This window comes from Egretta garzetta, unplaced genomic scaffold (assembly GCF_000687185.1).
Source record: "Egretta garzetta isolate BGI_Z169 unplaced genomic scaffold, ASM68718v1 scaffold200, whole genome shotgun sequence".
NCBI lineage: Eukaryota > Metazoa > Chordata > Aves > Pelecaniformes > Ardeidae > Egretta > Egretta garzetta.
Genome location: NW_009258379.1, coordinates 1,033,344 through 1,053,267, shown reverse-complemented (window position 1 = coordinate 1,053,267; position 19,924 = coordinate 1,033,344). Strand labels below are relative to the sequence as shown.

The 19,924-nt window shown below is 43.0% G+C and overlaps 1 protein-coding gene across 4 annotated transcripts in view; it reads left to right on the top strand.

Moving 5' to 3' along the window:
• The window catches only part of SPTBN1 (spectrin beta, non-erythrocytic 1), a 93,491-nt gene extending 73,993 nt beyond the window's left edge, over positions 1-19,498 (top strand). For 3 of the 4 annotated variants that reach the window (XM_009640653.2, XM_035896121.1, XM_035896126.1), the window contains exons 24-35: positions 1,075-1,279; positions 1,416-1,790; positions 4,034-4,278; positions 4,692-4,830; positions 5,954-6,038; positions 7,219-7,415; positions 8,545-8,657; positions 9,306-9,369; positions 14,538-14,776; positions 16,053-16,226; positions 18,205-18,247; positions 18,617-19,498. In XM_009640653.2, the coding sequence (XP_009638948.1) occupies positions 1,075-1,279; positions 1,416-1,790; positions 4,034-4,278; positions 4,692-4,830; positions 5,954-6,038; positions 7,219-7,415; positions 8,545-8,657; positions 9,306-9,369; positions 14,538-14,776; positions 16,053-16,226; positions 18,205-18,247; positions 18,617-18,832 (2,095 nt within the window). In that variant the 3' untranslated portion in view covers positions 18,833-19,498. Of the gene's footprint in view, positions 1-1,074; positions 1,280-1,415; positions 1,791-4,033; positions 4,279-4,691; positions 4,831-5,953; positions 6,039-7,218; positions 7,416-8,544; positions 8,658-9,305; positions 9,457-14,537; positions 14,777-16,052; positions 16,227-18,204; positions 18,248-18,616 lie in introns of those variants that run through there. The other variant, XM_009640661.2, reaches the window with a different exon arrangement.
• Positions 19,499-19,924: the final 426 nt, after the last annotated feature.

Genomic DNA, 19,924 nt, shown 5'->3' with positions numbered 1-19,924 from the left:
AGCAGTGCCAGGTCTGCCAGCACCGCTGAACCTTACGGAGGTGTAGCAATGCTGAGAGACAAGGTCCACATTCACTCTTTTAACCAACCTTTATGTCCAGCCCCTAGGGTCCCAGTCATTTATCCTTCTGTCTGTAGGGCAGTGCTCCCCAGGATCTGCCTCCTCTCCTTGAGATTCCAGTGGAATCGGAGACTGGAATCTGGTGTTTTAAGCGCGGGCACATTAATATCTTGGGTTTGGTAAATTTATCTCATCTTTCATAAACGGCTTTCCCTGTGGGAGAGTTCAGGAAGCTTAAGAACGTTTTTTCTGTGAGAGCTGCAGCTAAGCAAACAGAATTCTCCATTGGCTTTGACTGCAAGGCTGATTTGACTATGAGGCTGATGTATTTAACTGCTCTGCCTCTCTAGATAGGAAGATAGGACTAGCTTAGGGACGACACTCTCTGCCTCTGGTGGAAGATTGTTATTTAACTCAAAAGCACTCTCTTGTGGTCATGATGATTTCTGATGAGAGTGGATTTCCTGGCTGAGCTGACTGAGTAGGGGAAGAACATAATCAACTTTACAAGGCAGCAGGAAGGCAATTTGACAGGGCTATATGGCTCAGACAAAATATAGGCAAAAGATACAGCAAGTAGAACTATTAATCACTTTTGGAAATGCTGAGCTTTAGGGAGTAAGAAACTCATGAGTACTTCCGAACTTCAAAGCAGAATTTAAATGAAAATGAAATGCTGCTTGCCTCAGCAGCTCAGATCCTGCCTGCAATTTTGGGAGAAGACTCTGGTGTGATCTGTGGTTAAACAAATGGAGAGCTTGGTTCCCAGCTTCACTCTCTAAAGCCAGGGGGTTTATGTGTGCAGGACAGAGCAGTTTTCCAGCCGGTGCAGTCAGCTGTGCCAGCGGGAGGATTGATCCAGTGTGTCTGAGTCAGATCCGTGCATGCAGCAGACGTGCATTCTGTGGATTAAATAGCCCAAGAGTGATCTTTATTCCTCGTAGGATTTTTTGTCCATTTACTTTTATTCTTTGTAAAAGACAACGAGGACTCAATGCTTTCTGCTTTTTTCAGTGAGCGTATCAGCATGCGCCAGTCCAAAGTGGATAAGCTGTACGCAGGCCTGAAGGATCTAGCTGAAGAGAGAAGGGGCAAGCTGGATGAGAGACACAGGCTGTTCCAGCTTAACCGCGAGGTGGATGACCTGGAGCAATGGATTGCTGAAAGGGAGGTGGTGGCAGGGTCCCACGAGCTGGGACAGGATTATGAACATGTAACAGTAAGTTCTTTGGACGTGGCTGCAGGTTGACCTTCCTTTCCTGGATGGTTAATATAAATGAGTGGCTGGCTTGCTTGGTTTGCTGAGATCAGTTTGTAATTGCAGCACTGCATGAGTTTGTTTTTCTGCATTTCAGATGCTACAGGAGCGATTCCGAGAATTTGCCCGAGACACTGGAAACATTGGACAGGAGCGTGTTGATACTGTTAACCACATGGCAGATGAACTCATCAACTCTGGACATTCAGACGCTGCGACAATTGCAGAGTGGAAGGACGGACTCAATGAGGCCTGGGCTGATCTCCTGGAGCTCATTGACACAAGAACACAAATTCTAGCAGCCTCTTACGAACTGCACAAATTTTACCATGATGCCAAGGAGATCTTAGGACGTATTCAAGACAAACATAAGAAGCTGCCTGAAGAGCTTGGTAGAGACCAAAACACAGTGGAAACACTACAGAGAATGCACACAACGTTTGAGCATGATATCCAGGCACTGGGCACCCAGGTGTGTGGCAGGGGAACGGCGCTGTCTGTGGGTATAGGAACCTGAGCTACAGAGTTCTGCAGCTGCTCTTGGCCCCTCCGTGGCTGGGAGACAGAGTGCTGCTTTCCAAGCTTTTCTGAGAGAATTAACTTCATGTGCGTCATTTCCTTATCTGTCTTTGTGCTTCTCTGTCAGTGCATTAGGTTAATTAGTTTATCTAAAATAGAAATCCGTAAGTATCCAGATTTCTGAATGCGTAGGTAATTGTTGAGCATTATTCCATTTCCTGTCCCTGGCTGAAGAAGAAATCGTAAAGGCAGAGAACCTCTGTACTGACGTAAAGTAAAGCAGAAAGCTGCGATGTCTCCTGACAGTCTCAGCCTGCTACGTGCGTGGGAGTAGAGAGTGGATGGAGAGGCATGAGGGTAACACGCTTTAGCTCCTCAGAGGACCTTTCTCTGATTGCCTCAAGCAGCCGCACCAGCAGTACATTGCGTGGCTGATGCAGTTGGAAAATAGCTTGCATTTGAAGAAAGAAAGGTACATTTGGCTTAACATATCGTTTCTGAAGGACACTGCACAGATACTGAATCTGTAAAGCGTTTTTAATGTACCAGAGGTAATACGAAATACAGGTTTCAGCTTTTTCTGTCCTTAGCATTGTTCTTGGGTGTTATATTAATTGTGTTCCAGCATGATTAGATTTGCCAGCGCTATTAGATTTGCCTGCTCCTTATGCCGTGTTCACCTCGGTGAATACAAGACACGACTATCCTGTCCCATGGAAGAATCAATATTCCAAAGGATACTTGGAGGACAGGGGCAAATACGAAGGGATGTGTAAGCCTGGTTGGCTTGGTTTGTTTTTTAAAAAACACCATCGAAAAGCCCCAAGCAAACCTTCTGCTAGGCACTCTCTATTTTTTCCTTTCTGAGAGGCAAAGGAGGTCTGTAGATCTACACAGGGACTTTCTGACTGGGTTATGAATCTGGGCATGCTGACTTAAATATTGCTTTTTATGATGCTCCCTAACAGCAGTCTGAAGAGATTTAAAGTATGTAGTCCAGGCTAAGATTTTTAAAAGCAGCCAAACTTGATCTAATTCCGAATCTTTTGAAGCCAAGGTATGTTAAATAGAAGGTGGCAGCCGTTCATACAGCACACAGGGGATTCTACACCAAAAAACAATGTTCAGCTGCCAAAATGAGAATTTTGGAAGAGAACAAGTTGCTTAAGGAATGACGGAATTACGACTGACTGCATTTATCCCAGTAGGTTGGAAAAGATGGCTTTTACGGGCAAGCTGCCTGCCAATTCCTGATTATGTTGCAATTTACATAGTTGTTTTCACAAGAACGAAGGGGATTTAGCAACCATTTGATTTTCCAAGTGTTTTACTTTCAGAAGCTGTAGATTTTATACATAAAATGGGAGACATCCATAAAACACCAATCCCAGTCTCTCAGAAGGTAATTATAATCAAGGCCTAAATGAAGGAGTATGTAATCACAGCGCAGAGCTGTGGTGAAAGCACTTACGCTTGTTTTCAGGTGAAACAGCTCGAACACCAAGATGGGTCATGATGACAGTGGCCTGATCTCTGTGCCTGTAGCTAGAACACTCTTTAAATTGGTGTTCAAACGTAAAAAAAAAAAAAAAAGGTAAAAAAAGAGAAAAACCTATTAGAGGAGAGCTAACGGAATGATTCCTGTCTCAAAAATATGTGAAACAGTCAAGAAACAGCATTTGATGTCCCAAGACAGTGTTTGAAAGGAAAAGAGATTTCTGATAGCAGAAAGATCTTTGAATTTCCCAGTTTTTCTCCATTTGAAGTCATTGTCTACATTTTTGAGAAAACCTCTCTGTCATTAAAATACATTTTTCATGCTCTGACAGAGTAGTGGTTGTGTTACAGGAGTTCCTGAGTGGCACTGAAAATGTGATGATGAAAGTGGTCCCCATTTGCCCTGACATTTAACAGCCACGTTGTATTGGCACCCAGTTTTACAGGAGGTTTAGCAGTGGCAAATCTTTTGGTTTTTGGGGGCCCCTTGACCCAACACATCTTCTCTAAGAAGTATTCTCAGAGGGATATACTGAATTAATAGCAGAACAAATCTTGTTACTATTGACAGACCACAGAAATGTATTTGCAGTGACTTTAGAAAGCCATTCAAATGATGAATAGCGGCTAAAATTCCCCCATATTTATGACTCAAAAGTATCCAAACACTGATGCATTTCTCTTACAAAAACACACCAGGTGAGACAGCTGCAGGAGGATGCCGCACGCCTTCAGGCTGCCTACGCTGGAGACAAAGCTGATGACATCCAGAAGAGGGAAAACGAGGTCCTAGAAGCATGGAAGGCGCTGTTGGATGCCTGCGAGGGCCGCAGGGTTAGACTGGTGGATACAGGAGACAAATTCCGTTTCTTCAGCATGGTTCGTGATCTCATGCTTTGGATGGAAGATGTAATCCGACAGATAGAAGCCCAGGAAAAGCCAAGGTAATGTGAAGTATCTCTTCTCAATCAGAAGATAAGGCTGCAGGTCAGTTGAGGAAAGGTCTCAGCATCACTGAGCCAGACATTCAGAGAGATGCTGTCAAAATCTGGTGGTGGTGTAGCAGCTTGGTTTGTGTATTGCTATCCAGCAGAGGCTGGGGGCTACTGAAGTAACTGCAGTGTAAAATTGTGTTCAAAGAGATTAAATCCCACACACTTGTTTGTTTGACTTCTGATTCAGACCAGAATGGTGCTGTTCCAAAGGAAAGGCTGCTAGCAGCCTTGCTTCTTGAACCACAAAGGCAATCTAGGAATTAGTATTTTTATTGTGCAGTTCTGGGTTAATTTACTTGTTAAAATGTAACAGCTGTTAAATCCGGAATACATGTTTCTGACCCATGGATCCATCATTTTAGGGATGTTTCGTCTGTTGAACTACTAATGAACAATCACCAGGGTATCAAAGCAGAAATCGATGCCCGAAACGACAGCTTTACTACCTGCATTGAGCTTGGCAAATCTCTTCTGGCAAGAAAACATTACGCATCGGAGGAGGTACTGTGCTTACTGACTGTGTAAGAGCCGCAGTGCAGCTGGCCTGGAGATTTTGGTTCAGCTGGAGAAGTTTGCGTTGTGTAATCTACAGATTAATAAGCTGCATATTTATAATGGCATGCATTACTTCAGAGACCGTTCTACTTACTTGCTATTGTGAAATTAGTGTGTAATTTGACTCTGTGAGTTCATGTTGGGTAGCAGAGATGGCACCTAAATTTAAAGTATCATTCTCAGTCCAGGAGAGGCAAAGAAGCTATTGCCTTCAGTTCTGCATAGAGAGCACTCTGGGATGGCTGTGTTTGGAAAGGTGACTTCTTTGAGCAAGAACAGAGACAACTGTGAGACAGCCTGAATTTTGTACAGGGGAGCTGGAATGCTGTGAAGGGGCCTGCTAGGGGAAGGAGCAGGAAAAAAAAGTTTGTCTCATAGGGAGTAAATCCAGGGAACATTAAGAGAAAAATGTATCCGGCTGCTCAAGGCCTTGATTAATTTTCTGATTTGTCTAGGCCAGAGGATAGAGGGCTTAATCCTCGTTTCTTCCTGCCTTCCAAGAGCAGAGAGAGGGCAGCCAAATATAAGATACTGCCCACTCCGGGGGGTGGTGTGTTCTGTGTCTGCATTACACGAGTCCTGCAGAGTATCCTGGGAGAAACATTTGCTCAGGAACCGGGAGGTTTTGCCAGCCAGTATTCACCCTGAGAATAACACAGGGCTTATGCTGGCAGGTCAGTGGTGTTAGCACAGGTAGCTGCAAGCTTTTTGTAACAGTCGTGGGCAGCACATTTTGCATTGTTTGCTAGAAAAAGGGCAGAAGGTACAACACGTGGTTGCACTGTTTAGGTTTGTTTGTCCATTATATCCTTGATCAGAAAATCTTGGTGCTGTAGTTCTAACAGATATTGTGTGCTTATGCAAATGTGGTATTTTAATGCAAATGTCATATCCATTTATACTTCGAAGAGAAAAACAGCTGTTGTGTTCACGTGTAAGTCACTTTCTGACAGTCTAGCGCGGTGTATCCTGTCTGAAAATGCCAGTGCCTTTTGCTGGCGGCTTGCGCGGTGTGGTGGGGCGAGCCTGGTGCTCACGTAACAGTCCCGCATTCTCCTCTTCAATCCAGATCAAGGAAAAGCTGCTGCAGCTGACGGAAAAGAGAAAAGAAATGATTGACAAGTGGGAAGACAGATGGGAGTGGCTGAGACTGAGTAAGGATGTCCTTGGATTTCTTTTGGGCAGGGCCATGTCCACCTCTCTCTTCACTGTGTCTTTCTGAGTGTTGAAAAACCTGCAGCTCCTTCCTCTTCTATTAACAGTGCTTGAACGTGTGTTTGTACGGTAATAACTGTAAGATTCACCCCTGTTGATTGTACAGTAACTGAGAATTTGAAACCAAGAACCCTGCACCACAGGTCTTACTCGATATGATCAAGTTTGGAGCTAGGTGAAACAGATCTACTGTATTTTGCAGGTGGCACGTTCCAACTGTGTTTCTACAAAGGACGCACTATTAAAAAATAGGGAGGATTAAAGCCCTGCTACCTTAGGCATGTAACGTGCCTGCGTTATCTGAGGGGCTAGAATGCTGATGAGCAGTTCACTGACGGAAGGCGTACTCTTAAGCATTGCAGCGTTTTGCAGGTTTTACACCAGCAACAGCAAGCCAGTTTGGATACTCTAACAAGCTGGTCCATATCTCATATACAGACCGAAGCCTTTGCAGCAGACAGTTGCCCAGGATCTCAAAACGTATGGTACAGTGTAGTCATTTTGTGGGCTTCTGGGCTGCTTTATTCATTGTCTCTGAGCCTCAGCAGGCTCTAAGAAATACAGTAGCCTGGGCGAGTGTCCCTCAGTTTGGATGTTTGCGCCATATTATTCATCAAAATTGCCTGATCCCATTCACAAAAGCTGTGGAAGCTTTTTTTCAGCTCTGAAGACTGAAGGAAGGAAACCTGGAACTGTAGCCCTATAGACAAGCATGAAGTACAGAAGTGCCCCTTGCTGAAGGGAACTCCAGCCTACAGTCTAGCTGTTCTGTAGACTGGGCAGCCTGAGGAAGAGAACCAGCAGACAGCAGACTTTCTACTCTGAAGTTAGTAGGTTATAGCAGATTAGAACAAAAAGGAAACTCTGAAATTGCAGAATTAAATAGTCTGTAGGAGAAGTGAAGGTGGCCATAACTTTTATTTTTCCTGAAATCAAAACCAACAGGACAAATTCCTGTCTTTTAAATGATTCATTTCAGTGAGGTTAACTAAGGAAAATACTTAGCCAAATACATTTACTTTTTTCCCAAGCTATTTTTAAGTCCATTCAGATGCCTGACGACTTCATGATGCTCTTTTTGACATTAATGGCGCTGATACCTGTACATTTTTTGCTCAGTTTTGGAGGTACACCAGTTTTCAAGAGATGCAAGCGTGGCTGAGGCCTGGCTGCTGGGACAGGAGCCCTACCTATCCAGTCGTGAAATCGGTCAAAGCGTTGATGAAGTGGAAAAATTAATTAAGCGGCATGAAGCATTTGAAAAATCCGCAGCTACTTGGGATGAGAGATTTGCAGCACTGGAAAGACTGACCACGGTGAGTGCTATAGGCAAGAATAACCTCTCTCGGCCATTCCCCCTCATTTTGGCGCCACCTGATTGTTTGGCGTAACTCCCAGCATCTCCATTTGTTGATCCGTTTGTTGATCAACCTAAGCCAATCACCCAGGGCCTGAAGTTTTGTTCCCAACAGTACTAAAACCCTCTCAGGTTCATTTGAACTCAACAACCTTCAAGGAAAGCTTAAGGGGTAAATGCCCTCGGTGGTCAACAAGGAGCTGTCTCAGGCCCAGGAGTGGTGACCCAGAAGCAAATTCAAGAGCTGAGCAGTTTGCTCCAGCCCACTGCCATGCAGGTTGTACTGCGAAAGGGGAAGGGGGATTCCAAGTGAAGAAGACCCAGAGCCAAATCCTTGGGATTATTTTCAGTTAAAGACGACAGTGTGAGGTGACAGTGGTGGGGGAGGGAGGTTCAACAAAAATGTTTGTTGTGTTTTGACTGCTCCAGTGTAAGGCTACATTGTCCCATAGAAAGACATAATAAGCTAAAGAAAAAAGAACAAAACCCCGCATTCTGAGCACAGCTGCAATGTCAGTAATTAATGCTTGGAGAGCATGATACCATCTTTGGAGAATAATTTTACTTTAGACACTAAAATTGAAGTGGCTTGATTTTCCACACACACTGAGCGTCACAGCTGCAGACAAAATGAATTGGAGTTTCTCAGCATCTTCAGAAATCGGGCTGATTTTATTTAGATGGTTCATTTCAGGGGTTTGGATGTGGAGCACTTTATTTCTGTGTATGGCAAGCAGACAAGAGGGTGCCACTTTTCAGTATTTTAATAGCTTGGGCTGCTTTCTTGTTTGTCTGGGGTTTGTTCTAATAGAATGAATTAGAAAAGGAACACAGACGGTGGTGAGCTGCTGCCTGGGCACTCCACGTGATGTTAAAGGGTCTGATACTGTATGCCTTTAGTGACAAAGTCAGTGCAACAAATTCCGCATGATTAATACATTTAAAGACCGGTGCCTTCAAATTTTATTCTGATAAACTTGAATTTCAGTAACATTTCAGAAAAATGTACAGAGTTATTTTTGGTTTCTAGAAATGCCCCTGAAAGATGTGCAGTGCTTTTAAACGCACAAAAATGTTTCATTTCTCAGTTGGAACTGCTGGAAGTACGTCGACAACAAGAGGAAGAGGAGAGGAAGAGACAGCCGCCCACCCCAGAGCCAAGCCCAAAGGTCGCAGAGGATGCAGACTCCCAGCAGCAATGGTAAGCCCAGCGTGTGGGAAGCCAAGCTGTGTACTTAACACTGTTTCTTAGGTGGAATTCTTAGGCTGAAGTTGCATTGGAAAGGGAGAGTCTGAAGGTTGCCATGATGTTGTAACGTGACCCTTTTTAGAACTTGATGGATGTAGTTTATGAGGACAGGACCTTCCCAGACATCCGAATTCACTGCCAATGCGAATTCATCATAGGACCTTCCCAGACATCCGAATTCACTGCCAAGTTGAGTTTTTCATCATGACGCAGTGTTACAACTGCTGAGGTGTACCTGGCCCTAAAGTGAGATGCTGTCCTTAAGCCCCTGTGTTATGAATTAAAATTTCTGAACAATCTTGCCTTTCATCTTTAATGAGCATCAGTTCCAGCTGGGTTTCAAGCCATGTCCATGGAACATTAACATTTATACAATTACCTATGTGATAGGAGTAGACTTATTTGTAAGGCAACTGTCAGGAAAGCCTGTTTCGATCTCACTTAGTGTTGGATTTACTCCGTTGGGCCTGAGGATTTTAAAAACTTGCTTGAGTTTCTGAGGTGTCCAATATGCAGTAGGAAAATCTCATTTTGATGAAAAAGATGGATGACTTCCAAGAGCTTAATACAATTTCTTTTCTTTTTCCTCTCTCCCCCCAGGGATGGGACAAAAGGAGAACAGGTTTCCCAAAATGGTTTGCCATCAGACCAGGAATCTCCACGGGTTAGTTACCGCTCCCAAACCTACCAAAACTACAAAAACTTTATTAGCAGACGGACAGCCAATGACCGATCGTGGTCTGGACTGTGACATACAGAATCATTTGCAGCAAAAGACACCGTTTTTCAGTATGGTTTACTGGTACTGGTTTAATCTTTTGGCTTCAGATTTCCCTGCTGCTTTTCTCTTCCTTCCCATCAGTTGACTTTTATTTAATTAGCAGCCCCTCGGAGATATATTTCCTTCACTTTAATCCTTGTTTATTTGAATCTCCCCCCTGACACTCAGTTGCTTTAAGGTGACACATTTATTTCATGTTATTTACTGTGAGTTTTTCATGTCGCTAATAGTGTTAAGATTTTCCAGCTAAATCGTCCTTTATATGAGTAATTGAGATTTAATGAGATTACATCATAATGAAGAAGAGAACTAGAATCTGACAGGTATGACGCATCGAGTTATACTAACAGGTTTCAGCACGGCAACATTATTAAATCAGCTGCATTAGCAGGCGAGTTATTTACAAGGCCAAAGATAATCCATGCAAGTGAGCTCGGCAGTAAAGGCTGGGAGGGAGGGGAGAGTTGTAACTATCGACAAATAAAAGCCTTAAGGTTAGTTGTATAACATTCCATGCAGAATGGACTCATTGACCGCAGATGAAAATAAACGTGAAATAAACCATGAAAAAATCAGTATCTAGATTTATCTTGGTATTTAGTCCTCATGAAGAGTTGTGATCTTGCTGAATAGCTATTTCGGAGCCCCATTTTGCCTTGGTCCTGTCCCATTTACACTACAGCAGTTCCGTTGACTGACACTGGAGAGGCAGTAGTATAAATGAGAGAAAGGTGCAGGCCCTCATGGAGAGGTTGTGATGCTTTTCTTTAAAAACTAAATAAAATACATTGGTGTGAGATCCCAGCTCTTTATTTTACATAGATGCAGGTTGAATGGTCCATGCCTTATTCATTCCCTCTTGATAGGGGCTGTCCCAGTGGAGTCGGGATGCATGCCAATAATCTTCATGTGCAGCCATAAAAATACCAGTAAATATGTATATATAGTTAAAGCAACACAGTAGTTGAAAACTGGCTTCTCTCTCCATGACCTCCCTGTAAAGCCTACTTGCTTCAATTAATGCTTTGAGTGGTGAGAAAAATGACGCTTCTCTTTCTCGTGTTTTTGAACCTCAGTCTCTGGGGCCGTATGAAGTGCAGGGAAGGCTCCTGGCAGGCTCAGATCAGTGGATATTAGAGCCCTTACCAGTACTGCAAAGAAAATGCAGGTCCCAGTCTAGGACTCTGGGAGGAAATGCCTTTCAGCAGAAGTTTACTTTTCCAAAAGCCCGTCCCACTTACTTTTGGGTCTGCACACAGACTCACGTCAGTGCTCTAGGATGCTAAGCAGTTCCACCTTTTTCTTTCTTTAAATAAAGCCTTTCGGTTCGTCTTTAATAGTAAATGATGAAGTGAGCTGTCTGTTGTACATTCTAATGTTTATGAAATCGTATATAGTTGTGGCAAGGGACGTGAGGTGGCCTGCAAGCACATCCCAGATCATCATCATCTTCTTGGTTACTGCAGCCTTGTACATCACCTGTTTGCTTCTTTTTTTATTTTATGATACATAATGCATTTCCACGCTAATCTTGCCATCTGCATTTCGGTCTTTCATGAGAGCTTTTTAGCTCAGCTCACTGAATCTTGTGTTGCAATACATCAGATGTACACAGCTGCATTTCTGATTTGAGGAGCGAAATAGGCTGCTGTTGATCTGAATTTAGACTTCTGACAGCTGGCTGAGCAGCGCAGCTGAATTGTTCTGTACTGGCTGAGCTCCTGAAGTGAGAAAGATGATTGAAAGGATGTGCTTCAGTAATTGTACTTTTGCTGTAACTTGTCTTTCCACTTCATGATGCATGTTTTGTTTTTTTTTTTTTTTTCTTTTGTCAGGATAACAACATATAGCTTCTTAATGCTTTTAAAAATTCCCTATAAAGTTGTGCAGATGATCTGGTGACCACCGACACCAGTGTCGGCGCTCTGTGCCTGTAAGCGTATGACAGTTCTCAGGGCAGTATAGCTGTAGCTTCAGCCCCCGCCACCTGGGAAGCCTTCAGATGTATTCTGGCTAAAAAGTAGTATGTAAAAGTAATTTATACAGATGCGCTTTTTTACTTGTATTAGTACAGTTATATATAAACATGACACTTTTATGATGGAAAATGAGTTAAGTCATTGATTAAGGTAATCACTTGAGGCACTAGAAGTGTAAGATTTCACCTGTTCATTCTAATCCGTGGTACTGGCTTAAAACATCTAAATGGTGCTTAATGCCAGGAGGATACCCAGGCTGTCATCTGCATCCTAAACAGGCAGAGGCGTCTCTATTATTTAAGCTGTGGTGCAGAGACTTAAGTTGATGAAGTGAATATAATGTTGCTTCAAGCACTAGGAAAATCAAAGGGATGTCTCCAGTCATTGTCGCCAGCTGTCTTGTTGCATGTTACAGTCCTGATTTAAATATCTCAAGAGTAGTCTTTAGCCACTAAAGCACTTGCGACTAACCTCTCAGTCACGATTAAGAGAACTGTGTTCATGTACGTGGTAACTGTTTTGTTGTAACGGTGCAGTTTGCTATTAATGTTTGTCCTCCGTTGCATTGTCTCTGCATGCCTGGTGCATGTTCCATTAAAGTTTGTTTAGCTTCTGTTTTTTTCTCTATTTTCGTGACACATTCTTTGCATAGCTGTTGATGATTCAGATTTATTTTGCTTGTTTTCTGTTGATTGTAGATAACACGTGAAAAGGAAATAAAACCTGAAAGAGCATCAGAAAAGCTTTTCCTAGCCCTTTTACAATCAGCAGGATTTTAAGTAGAAGTAAGAGGTCTGATGGTGTGATGAAAGTTGGCAGTTATCTTTTAAAGCCACAGGGTTGCAGGCTGCAGCACTGAATTACATGTTATTTCCCATAAAAACACATCTAAGGAGCTGTGCAGTGGCTGCTGTTTCAAAACTGGTCTGTTTTACTTCAGATCAGTGGTTATAGGTACCCCCAAAATCAGTAATATTTTCCCATCTTGCCGGTGTCGCTAAAGAAAACATGCTGCTTCCCGCATGGGCGTAGGTAACGGGTAGCTCTGGGTAGTTTCTGTCAGTTGTTGCGATAAGTTTCTGCGGTCTGTGTAATTCCTTACGGCCGGTCACAACGGCTTCACGTGTCTCGGACAGGGAGCCAGCCAGCTGGAGAGCGGAGAGCTTGAAGCTCAGTAGCCGTCCCTGGTGAAGAAGAGTGCAAAGGGCTGTCCTTTTTCTTGAAGGCGAGCTGTTGGCCGTTGGTGATCGGCACTGCTGACGATTGATGAGTTGAGCTTGCACTGGTGAATCGCCGGTTGTTTATTTCCCTACCTGTGTTACAGTAGCTCTGCTGGCAGCGTTGGCCTAATCTTCAGCCTCATCTATTTAATTTCCCCTCTCCCCCCTTTAATGCAACATTGGTGTTATATTATGTGATTTGGGTACAAACAGTGAGGTGTGATGGCTTAGATTTATGCCAGTTGTGAAGAAGCCGTGTCATTGATGCTTACTTCCACTGGCGGGTAACAGTGCAGGGTAGATGTAGGTGTTCCCTAGGCTGTAAGGCTACGTGTCTTCAGGGTCAGAGTAAAATAGATAGGACTGGAGTGCGAGCTGTGATTCTTTACCTGTTTCAGTGGTGTAGTGTCTGTACTCGGGAGATTTAGATTGCTTAAAGGCAGTTAACCAATCCTTCCCATATTCGTAGCAAGTTGACACTTAGATCCTCCTAGGCCAATATGTAAGGTACAAAGGTGTGAGGTACAATAATGTGTACTTGGCAGGTCTAAGAAGTTCTAGCCAACGGTGGCAAAATTTAGTTTGTTGCATAATAATTCGGCTGCTTTTGAATTGTCCAGGCCATGTGCAGAAGTGGGAATGTCTAATTATTGTGCCATTCACAAATACCTGCTTGTCTGCATAAAACCAGTCCAGAATGTTTGTAATCTACTAGAGCATCAGCAGCACTAAGCTTTAGTAACTTGCTAATCATCATCATAATAATAATACACACTGGTTGTGTAACTCCTGAGCTGCTACCAATGGCTCTACATGTCAAAGTAATGGTACAAGAAAAAAAAACTGGGACCAAGCTGCATTTCAAAAGCTTATAGCCATTAGGATTCCAATTTAAATGATTTTTGGATGAATGGCTCCTGAAGACGTCGACAGCTTGACCAGTCAGAGCTGCTGGAAACATGGCTGCTCTCTAGGCTATCTCGATCACAGTGCGACAGGCAACGCGATCAACAAAGCAAGTGATGGGCAAGGCCTTGGTTCTGTCTTTGTTTGGGGGTAAATAGCTGTGTGATGCCGTGTGACTGTGGTGGTTTTCAGTTCCTTTTAACAAAAATCCAATCCACCTAATAACGAAAGTCTGAAAAAGACCTTGATAAATTGACACGTGACCTCATTTCCCTTGTCTTTAAGATCCAATATCCTAACTGGGATGGTGGAGTTGAAATGCATGGTGTAATCTTTCTAATTTCTGCATGTTTTGATTTTGTTGTGTCACTAGGGGAATGGGGATAGTGGGAAAGGAGCTTTTACAGAAACAGGTAAATTGCACAGATTTTTGTAAATGCTCCTGGGCAATTTGAACATAATTTTTCTGCTGACTCATAGTTAATATCTTCTATAGACTTTTAATACCCTAGTAATTCAATTCATGGATTTAAGGTGGCTGATGTGTATAACTTCTACTGTTCCTCTAGGTTTGCAGAAAGTGTGATTGTTACTGTTCCAAACATTTGAGTACTTAGCAACAGAATTGAATGCTCTCATTTTAGGAATAACAATATATAAAAGAATACGAATTGACCAGCAGAGCAAAGCACAGTAAAATTCACACTGATGTTTAGCTGCTCTTATTTTCCCGTCTCTCTACCTATAAAATGGGTACTAATCCATTCATACCTTCTAATTTCCTTGGCCTTCTGTGTCTCCGTGGAGTGTGAGAAAGATCTTATTGGCCTGTGTCATTCTCCAGGCAAAGTTTATACACAGCCACGTTGTGCAGGGAAGCAGGTTAACTGCAAGATAGCTCAGTGTGGCGAGGCTTCTAGCTGAACTTTCCTCCCACTGTTCCTAGGTGGCAGAAACTGCAGAAACACACGAAATGGTCAATGGGGCTGCAGAACAGAGGACAAGTTCGAAAGAGTCGAGTCCTGTTCCTTCTCCAACGGCAGACCGCAAAGCCAAGACTGCCATTCAGGCCCAGACTGCTGCTACCCTACCAGCCAAAACACAAGAGATTCCTTCAGCTCAGATGGAGGGCTTCTTACATCGCAAACACGAATGGGAGACACACAGCAAGAAAGCCTCCAGCAGGTAAAGTACTTGATGCTTAATGCAGACAATTGCATCCAAGCTCCCCGAGATGTTATCCCAAGCTGCTGTTGTCTTCTCGCAGCTCCTAAAGAGCTTTCAGGCTCCTGTTGTTGTAGGAACTGTGTATGCATTGGTTGAAGGGTGTATTTGATGAAGTTGCAATCTAAAGATACATGGTAGAAACCGCAGTGGTAGCCATATTTGGAAGGTGGAAAACTGAGGCATAAAGATAACCATGACTTTCCCACTTCACACGATGAATTTGTGGCGGTAGTGGGATTTGATTTCCAGATCTCTCAAGTTGTACGTCACTACAAGAAAAGAAAACCACGTAGGTGTGAGAACAGAAATGTCCATATTCTTCTGACATTTTCTGTTTGCACATTAGCACTTTCCACCTACTTTGTAATCTGTTCAGAAGAGAGAAGTGGGTGAAGATGATTTTGTGTGCCTTAGTTGATTCCATTCCTGAGGACCTGATCCTGTGGTTCTCAAACAGGCAAAGCTTCTGAGATTCCTGTCTGTGCTGGAAAAGCAGACTGGGGTCCTTCATGACCTGAGAGAGCTCTTGAACCCAGGTTTATGGCTTGGCTGTCAGGGAAAATGTTGACTAGCATGTGGTGAGCTACGCCAACGTCTGAGGGATTGGTAGGAGACGAAGTACTCGGCAGAGCAGAGTGCAGGTCACAACTGAGTACAGCACTGCCGTGATCTTTGTTCGGCTGGAGTCGTTCATGCTGGAGAACTACTTTGAGGCAGTGACAGCCGCCAGTACTAACATCTAGGGACTCTTCTTTCTAGTAATCAGTGATTTTTGTAACCGTATTAGAGAATGAGGCAGATGATGCCGCTAAAAGTAGTTGTAACAACCAAGGATTTCACATGCCATCCATTCGTTAGTTGGCAGCACAATGAGAATCCCTTCTACAATAAAGTGTAATAATTAAAAGGTCAATCAGTTTCTCTCCCGAGTATGCAAACTGCCTAGTCTGCCAAGCAGTCCTCCCACTGTTAGGATATGCTTATGTGCTGTCAAAGGGAGCTCTGCAAATCTCTATTCCATTTGGCTCGAGGTCAGTAGTTTTGTCTTGAAGCCATGCTTTTATGAGAGGATTTGCTGCCTGCAGTTTACAGGGCAGAGTATGCTCTATTCACACCCTCAGACTGAATTAGCCTCCATTATCTTATAGAAATAATTGTGTTTGGTTTCTCCAGTTCTGCAAGTAAGAGCATTAGATTTACAAATACTTTTGTTGTTTTCCTCTGTGTCTTGAAGATCATGGCATAACGTGTACTGTGTCATAAACAACCAAGAGATGGGCTTCTACAAGGATCCGAAAGCTGCTGCTTCTGGCATCCCCTACCACAATGAGATACCTGTCAGCTTGAAAGAAGCAGTCTGCGAAATAGCGGTCGATTATAAAAAGAAAAAGCATGTGTTCAAGCTAAGGTAAACCTGCGGAAGCATCTTGCTCTTCGTTTAAGTTGTGGTGGGTATGTTCACGGTGCGAATTGGTGGGAGGATCCAGCCCGGGAACTGATCATCATTATTAAGTGCAGCATCTGCTTTTCTGAACAAGCTCCTCCCAACACTGAAACACAATGTATTTATCAAAAGTAGCCAGCACAAAACAGTATGAAAATAATCTGTGCGCTTTATTTACATCCAGGACAAGACTGGATGTGTCTGCCTAAAGCTAGGAGCCAGCATTTAAAAATGCTGGGCTTTTCAGCTGCTCCCTCTGGAGTTAATTGAAAAGAGCTGACTGCTTGTGGTTCTGCTCTGCTCAAAAATCAAGCCTCTTGCTGAATTTTTTCAGGATGGATTTTGGAGGTTACTGAAGACATCTATTGCATTTTCAGGTCTAGAACATGTAGTTACAGACCATTTCGTTTTGAAATATGTGAAGTATTTGCTGTTAAAAGGTTAAAAAAAAAAATGCTTTTCCTCCCCAAATTGTGTTTCTGTTTTACTGATCAGTCTTTTAGTGCCAACAGTAAAAAAGTATTTTATTATTACACAACTGCTAGGTGATTGTGTCAAAGGGTACTCACTTTATGAACTGATCAGTTCATGTGTTCCAAGATAGAAGTTTTTCTTTTTTTATTTTATACTGATACAAGAATCCTCTAAAGGTGATAGAATCCGTATCCAGGGAAATTTGCTTTATAGCACATGTACGAGGAAATATATAGCAAATATTTAGGGAAATTTACCTTTTGAAGACAGGCCTGCAGCTATGTGATGCATCCTGTATCCTATTTTAAACGTTTCTGAATTGATAATGTAAGGCTATGCTGTTCCTAGTACAAAGTTAGGCAGAAAAAACAATTGCCCTTCTTTTCACAGTACCTGTCACCTGCACCAGGGCTCTCAGGTAATCGCATGGAGCGTATTTTCTGTACTCATCTCTAATTAGGAGAGTCCCCGGGGTTTCCACCAGCCCGTCACACCAACTCCGTCTCTCCCGGCTGAGAAGGGGTACGCAGCTGCACAGCTGAGAGGCTGGGGCCTCTACAGATCTCGTGTGCGGGCAGGTCCCTCGCAGAGGGGTCTCGTGATCTACGGAGAGTGCACCGGAAATATTTTTCTTAATTTTTTAAAGAAGAAAGCAAGGCATAATTATATTCTTCCTAGTGTCTGTCTGTCTGTGCTGTTATTTTACTGTTTAATACTTAATTTCATTTCATAAAGAGATTTTAAAATACTTCCTTTTTGTGGGGAAAGAGCAGGAAGCCTGCAACACAGCTGCCACTGACCCTGCCTCCCACTTGTTCAGGTGCCTGGTCCAATGTTACTTGGTCTTTTTTTTTAATTAATAGATATCTTCACAGACATCGTTAAATGTATCCCAGTTAAACCCTCTGAGTAAAATCAGCACAGAAGTAAAACAGAAGGGAGACTCTGGCCTCCAGCGTGAGAAGAGGCAGCTGCTCACAAGCAGTACACAGTGTAGTATCTTGAGTCACCGCCCCAGTAGTTACAACAGAATTTTGCTAGGTTTCTACAAAAGCCATGAAAACTCTGAGTGTTGCCTGTGACTTTTGTCTTTTGAGTAAGCCTTGAGTAAACTTTTATACTGTCTTGCAAAAGAGAAAAGATCTCCCTGGAAGAGCAAGAACCGAAAGAGCAGTTGTCAGCTGCTGAAGGTGGCAAGCTCTGCCGTGCCTCCTGACAGACTGGAACACGTCCGCTAGCGTAAGCGTGTCTAGGGAGCAGGATGCACAGCGTGCGTGGCTGCCTCTGCCTGACAGTACCGGGTACCAAAACACGAGGTGTTGGGGTGTATTGTGCACATACAGATGTTACGACTGTCCCATGCAGCCCCCTGTGTCTCAGCCTGATTACGTACCGTAGCTCAACAAGCAGGAGTTGAAGCAGTGTGGCTCCTACTAAGCTGAATTTGTGATGGTTGTTGTCTTTACAGATTGACTGATGGCAACGAATACCTCTTCCAAGCCAAAGACGATGTAAGTTTGTTTTTCTCCCTGTTTATTACTGGTGTGGTATCTGTGCTGTTGTACAACAGGAAAAGAATAGCTGCTGAGAGCTCAGGAGCGTGATTTAATTTCCTGGTCTGCAGTCTTGTGCATACGTGTGCATAATGTGTAGCTTCAGACGCTCCTGCTGGCACCACCAGGGCAGGAGGGCTTTTCAGATACAACTTCTAGTAGAGGTCTTCTGCAGGTGCGTAACCAGAGGAGTGCCAGACAATGAGTTAGGACCGTGTTTCCTTTCATTTCCCACTTTTATCCATTCCCCTTCCACAATGTTGCGTGAATTAGAGAGGGCGTGTGACACGCGGATTGTAACACCTCTGCCTTTGGGGCTTCTTGAAGGAGGAGATGAACACGTGGATTCAGGCCATCACATCAGCTATCTCTTCTGATAAAATCGAAGTGTCCCCGACCACCCAGAGCACTCCAGCCTCCAGCCGTGCCCAGACCCTGCCTGCCAGCGTCACAATAACCAGCGAGTCCAGCCCTGGCAAGCGGGAGAAAGACAAGGAGAAAGACAAGGAGAAAAGATTCAGCCTTTTTGGTAAAAAGAAGTGAACTCCATCTCCACACACTGCACTTCTCTGACCGTTCCAGTGGAATTCCAGCATGCGAGCTCAGAACCAATACGTTACTCTCTGTGCCTCATGTTCCTCAATGTGATTGACATTTTTTTATTTATAGAGCGTTTTAAAATAAAAAGCCAACAAAAAAAGAATCTAAAGTTACAAATGTATGAGGTGCATTGGGCAGCTTCTGTAGGAGGGGGAGGACCAGGTTTTGGGGGTTTGTTTTTGGTTTTGTTTTTTTTTTTTTTTAAATGAAGTTAATGTAGATTAGATCTTAATATTTAAACTGTTCCTCAATTTTGTGAGGCTGTCTTGGAAAATAACCCACTCCTAGTGCTATTGGTATGCAAGGCAGCGGTGCTTTCGAATCTACTGTGCACATCAAAAACCAATGTACAAATTTTCAAAAGACGTTCACTTCCATTTAAGGTTGTTATGCTGAGTCTTGACTAGTAGAGCCTCCCATTACAAATCTAACATTTATTAAAATGATAGTGTATTCTCTTTGCTGTAACAGAGTGCAGGTATGCATTAACTTACAGACAAACCATTTATATCCTGGCATTGGTTATTAACACAACCCGAAGCTTTTCTGCATCGAGTACGACAGATGAGAATGTTGGTGTACAAGGTGGATTAGCAGGCTGGTACAGTTTTAAATAATCTGTAATTTCAAATTTTTTTTTTTTTTTGCTGAAATACATTATATTGTATGTTTCAGATAATTCTAGTACAAAGTATAATAAGACTAGATGTATAATAAACCCTTTAAAATCATTGATAAGTGTAAAAGTGGAACTGAAGCATTTACTGGAAAAGTAATGTTACTCCAATGGTTACTTGCTTGTCAGCTGCAGCACTGTGTGTTATAATTTTGCTACATTACCTTGCTATTTGATACATAGTGTGCATTTCTCTGTCACTGTAACTATTGTAATGAAAAATTTTCATCTTACTGCACAATCAAAAACTACATTTAATAGGAATGAACTTTCAGTGACTGGGCCTGTAGTCAAGAGTAGTACTGGAACTGGCTTTCAGTTGTATCGAACTATACCTCTAGACTTTTACCCTATCTGTT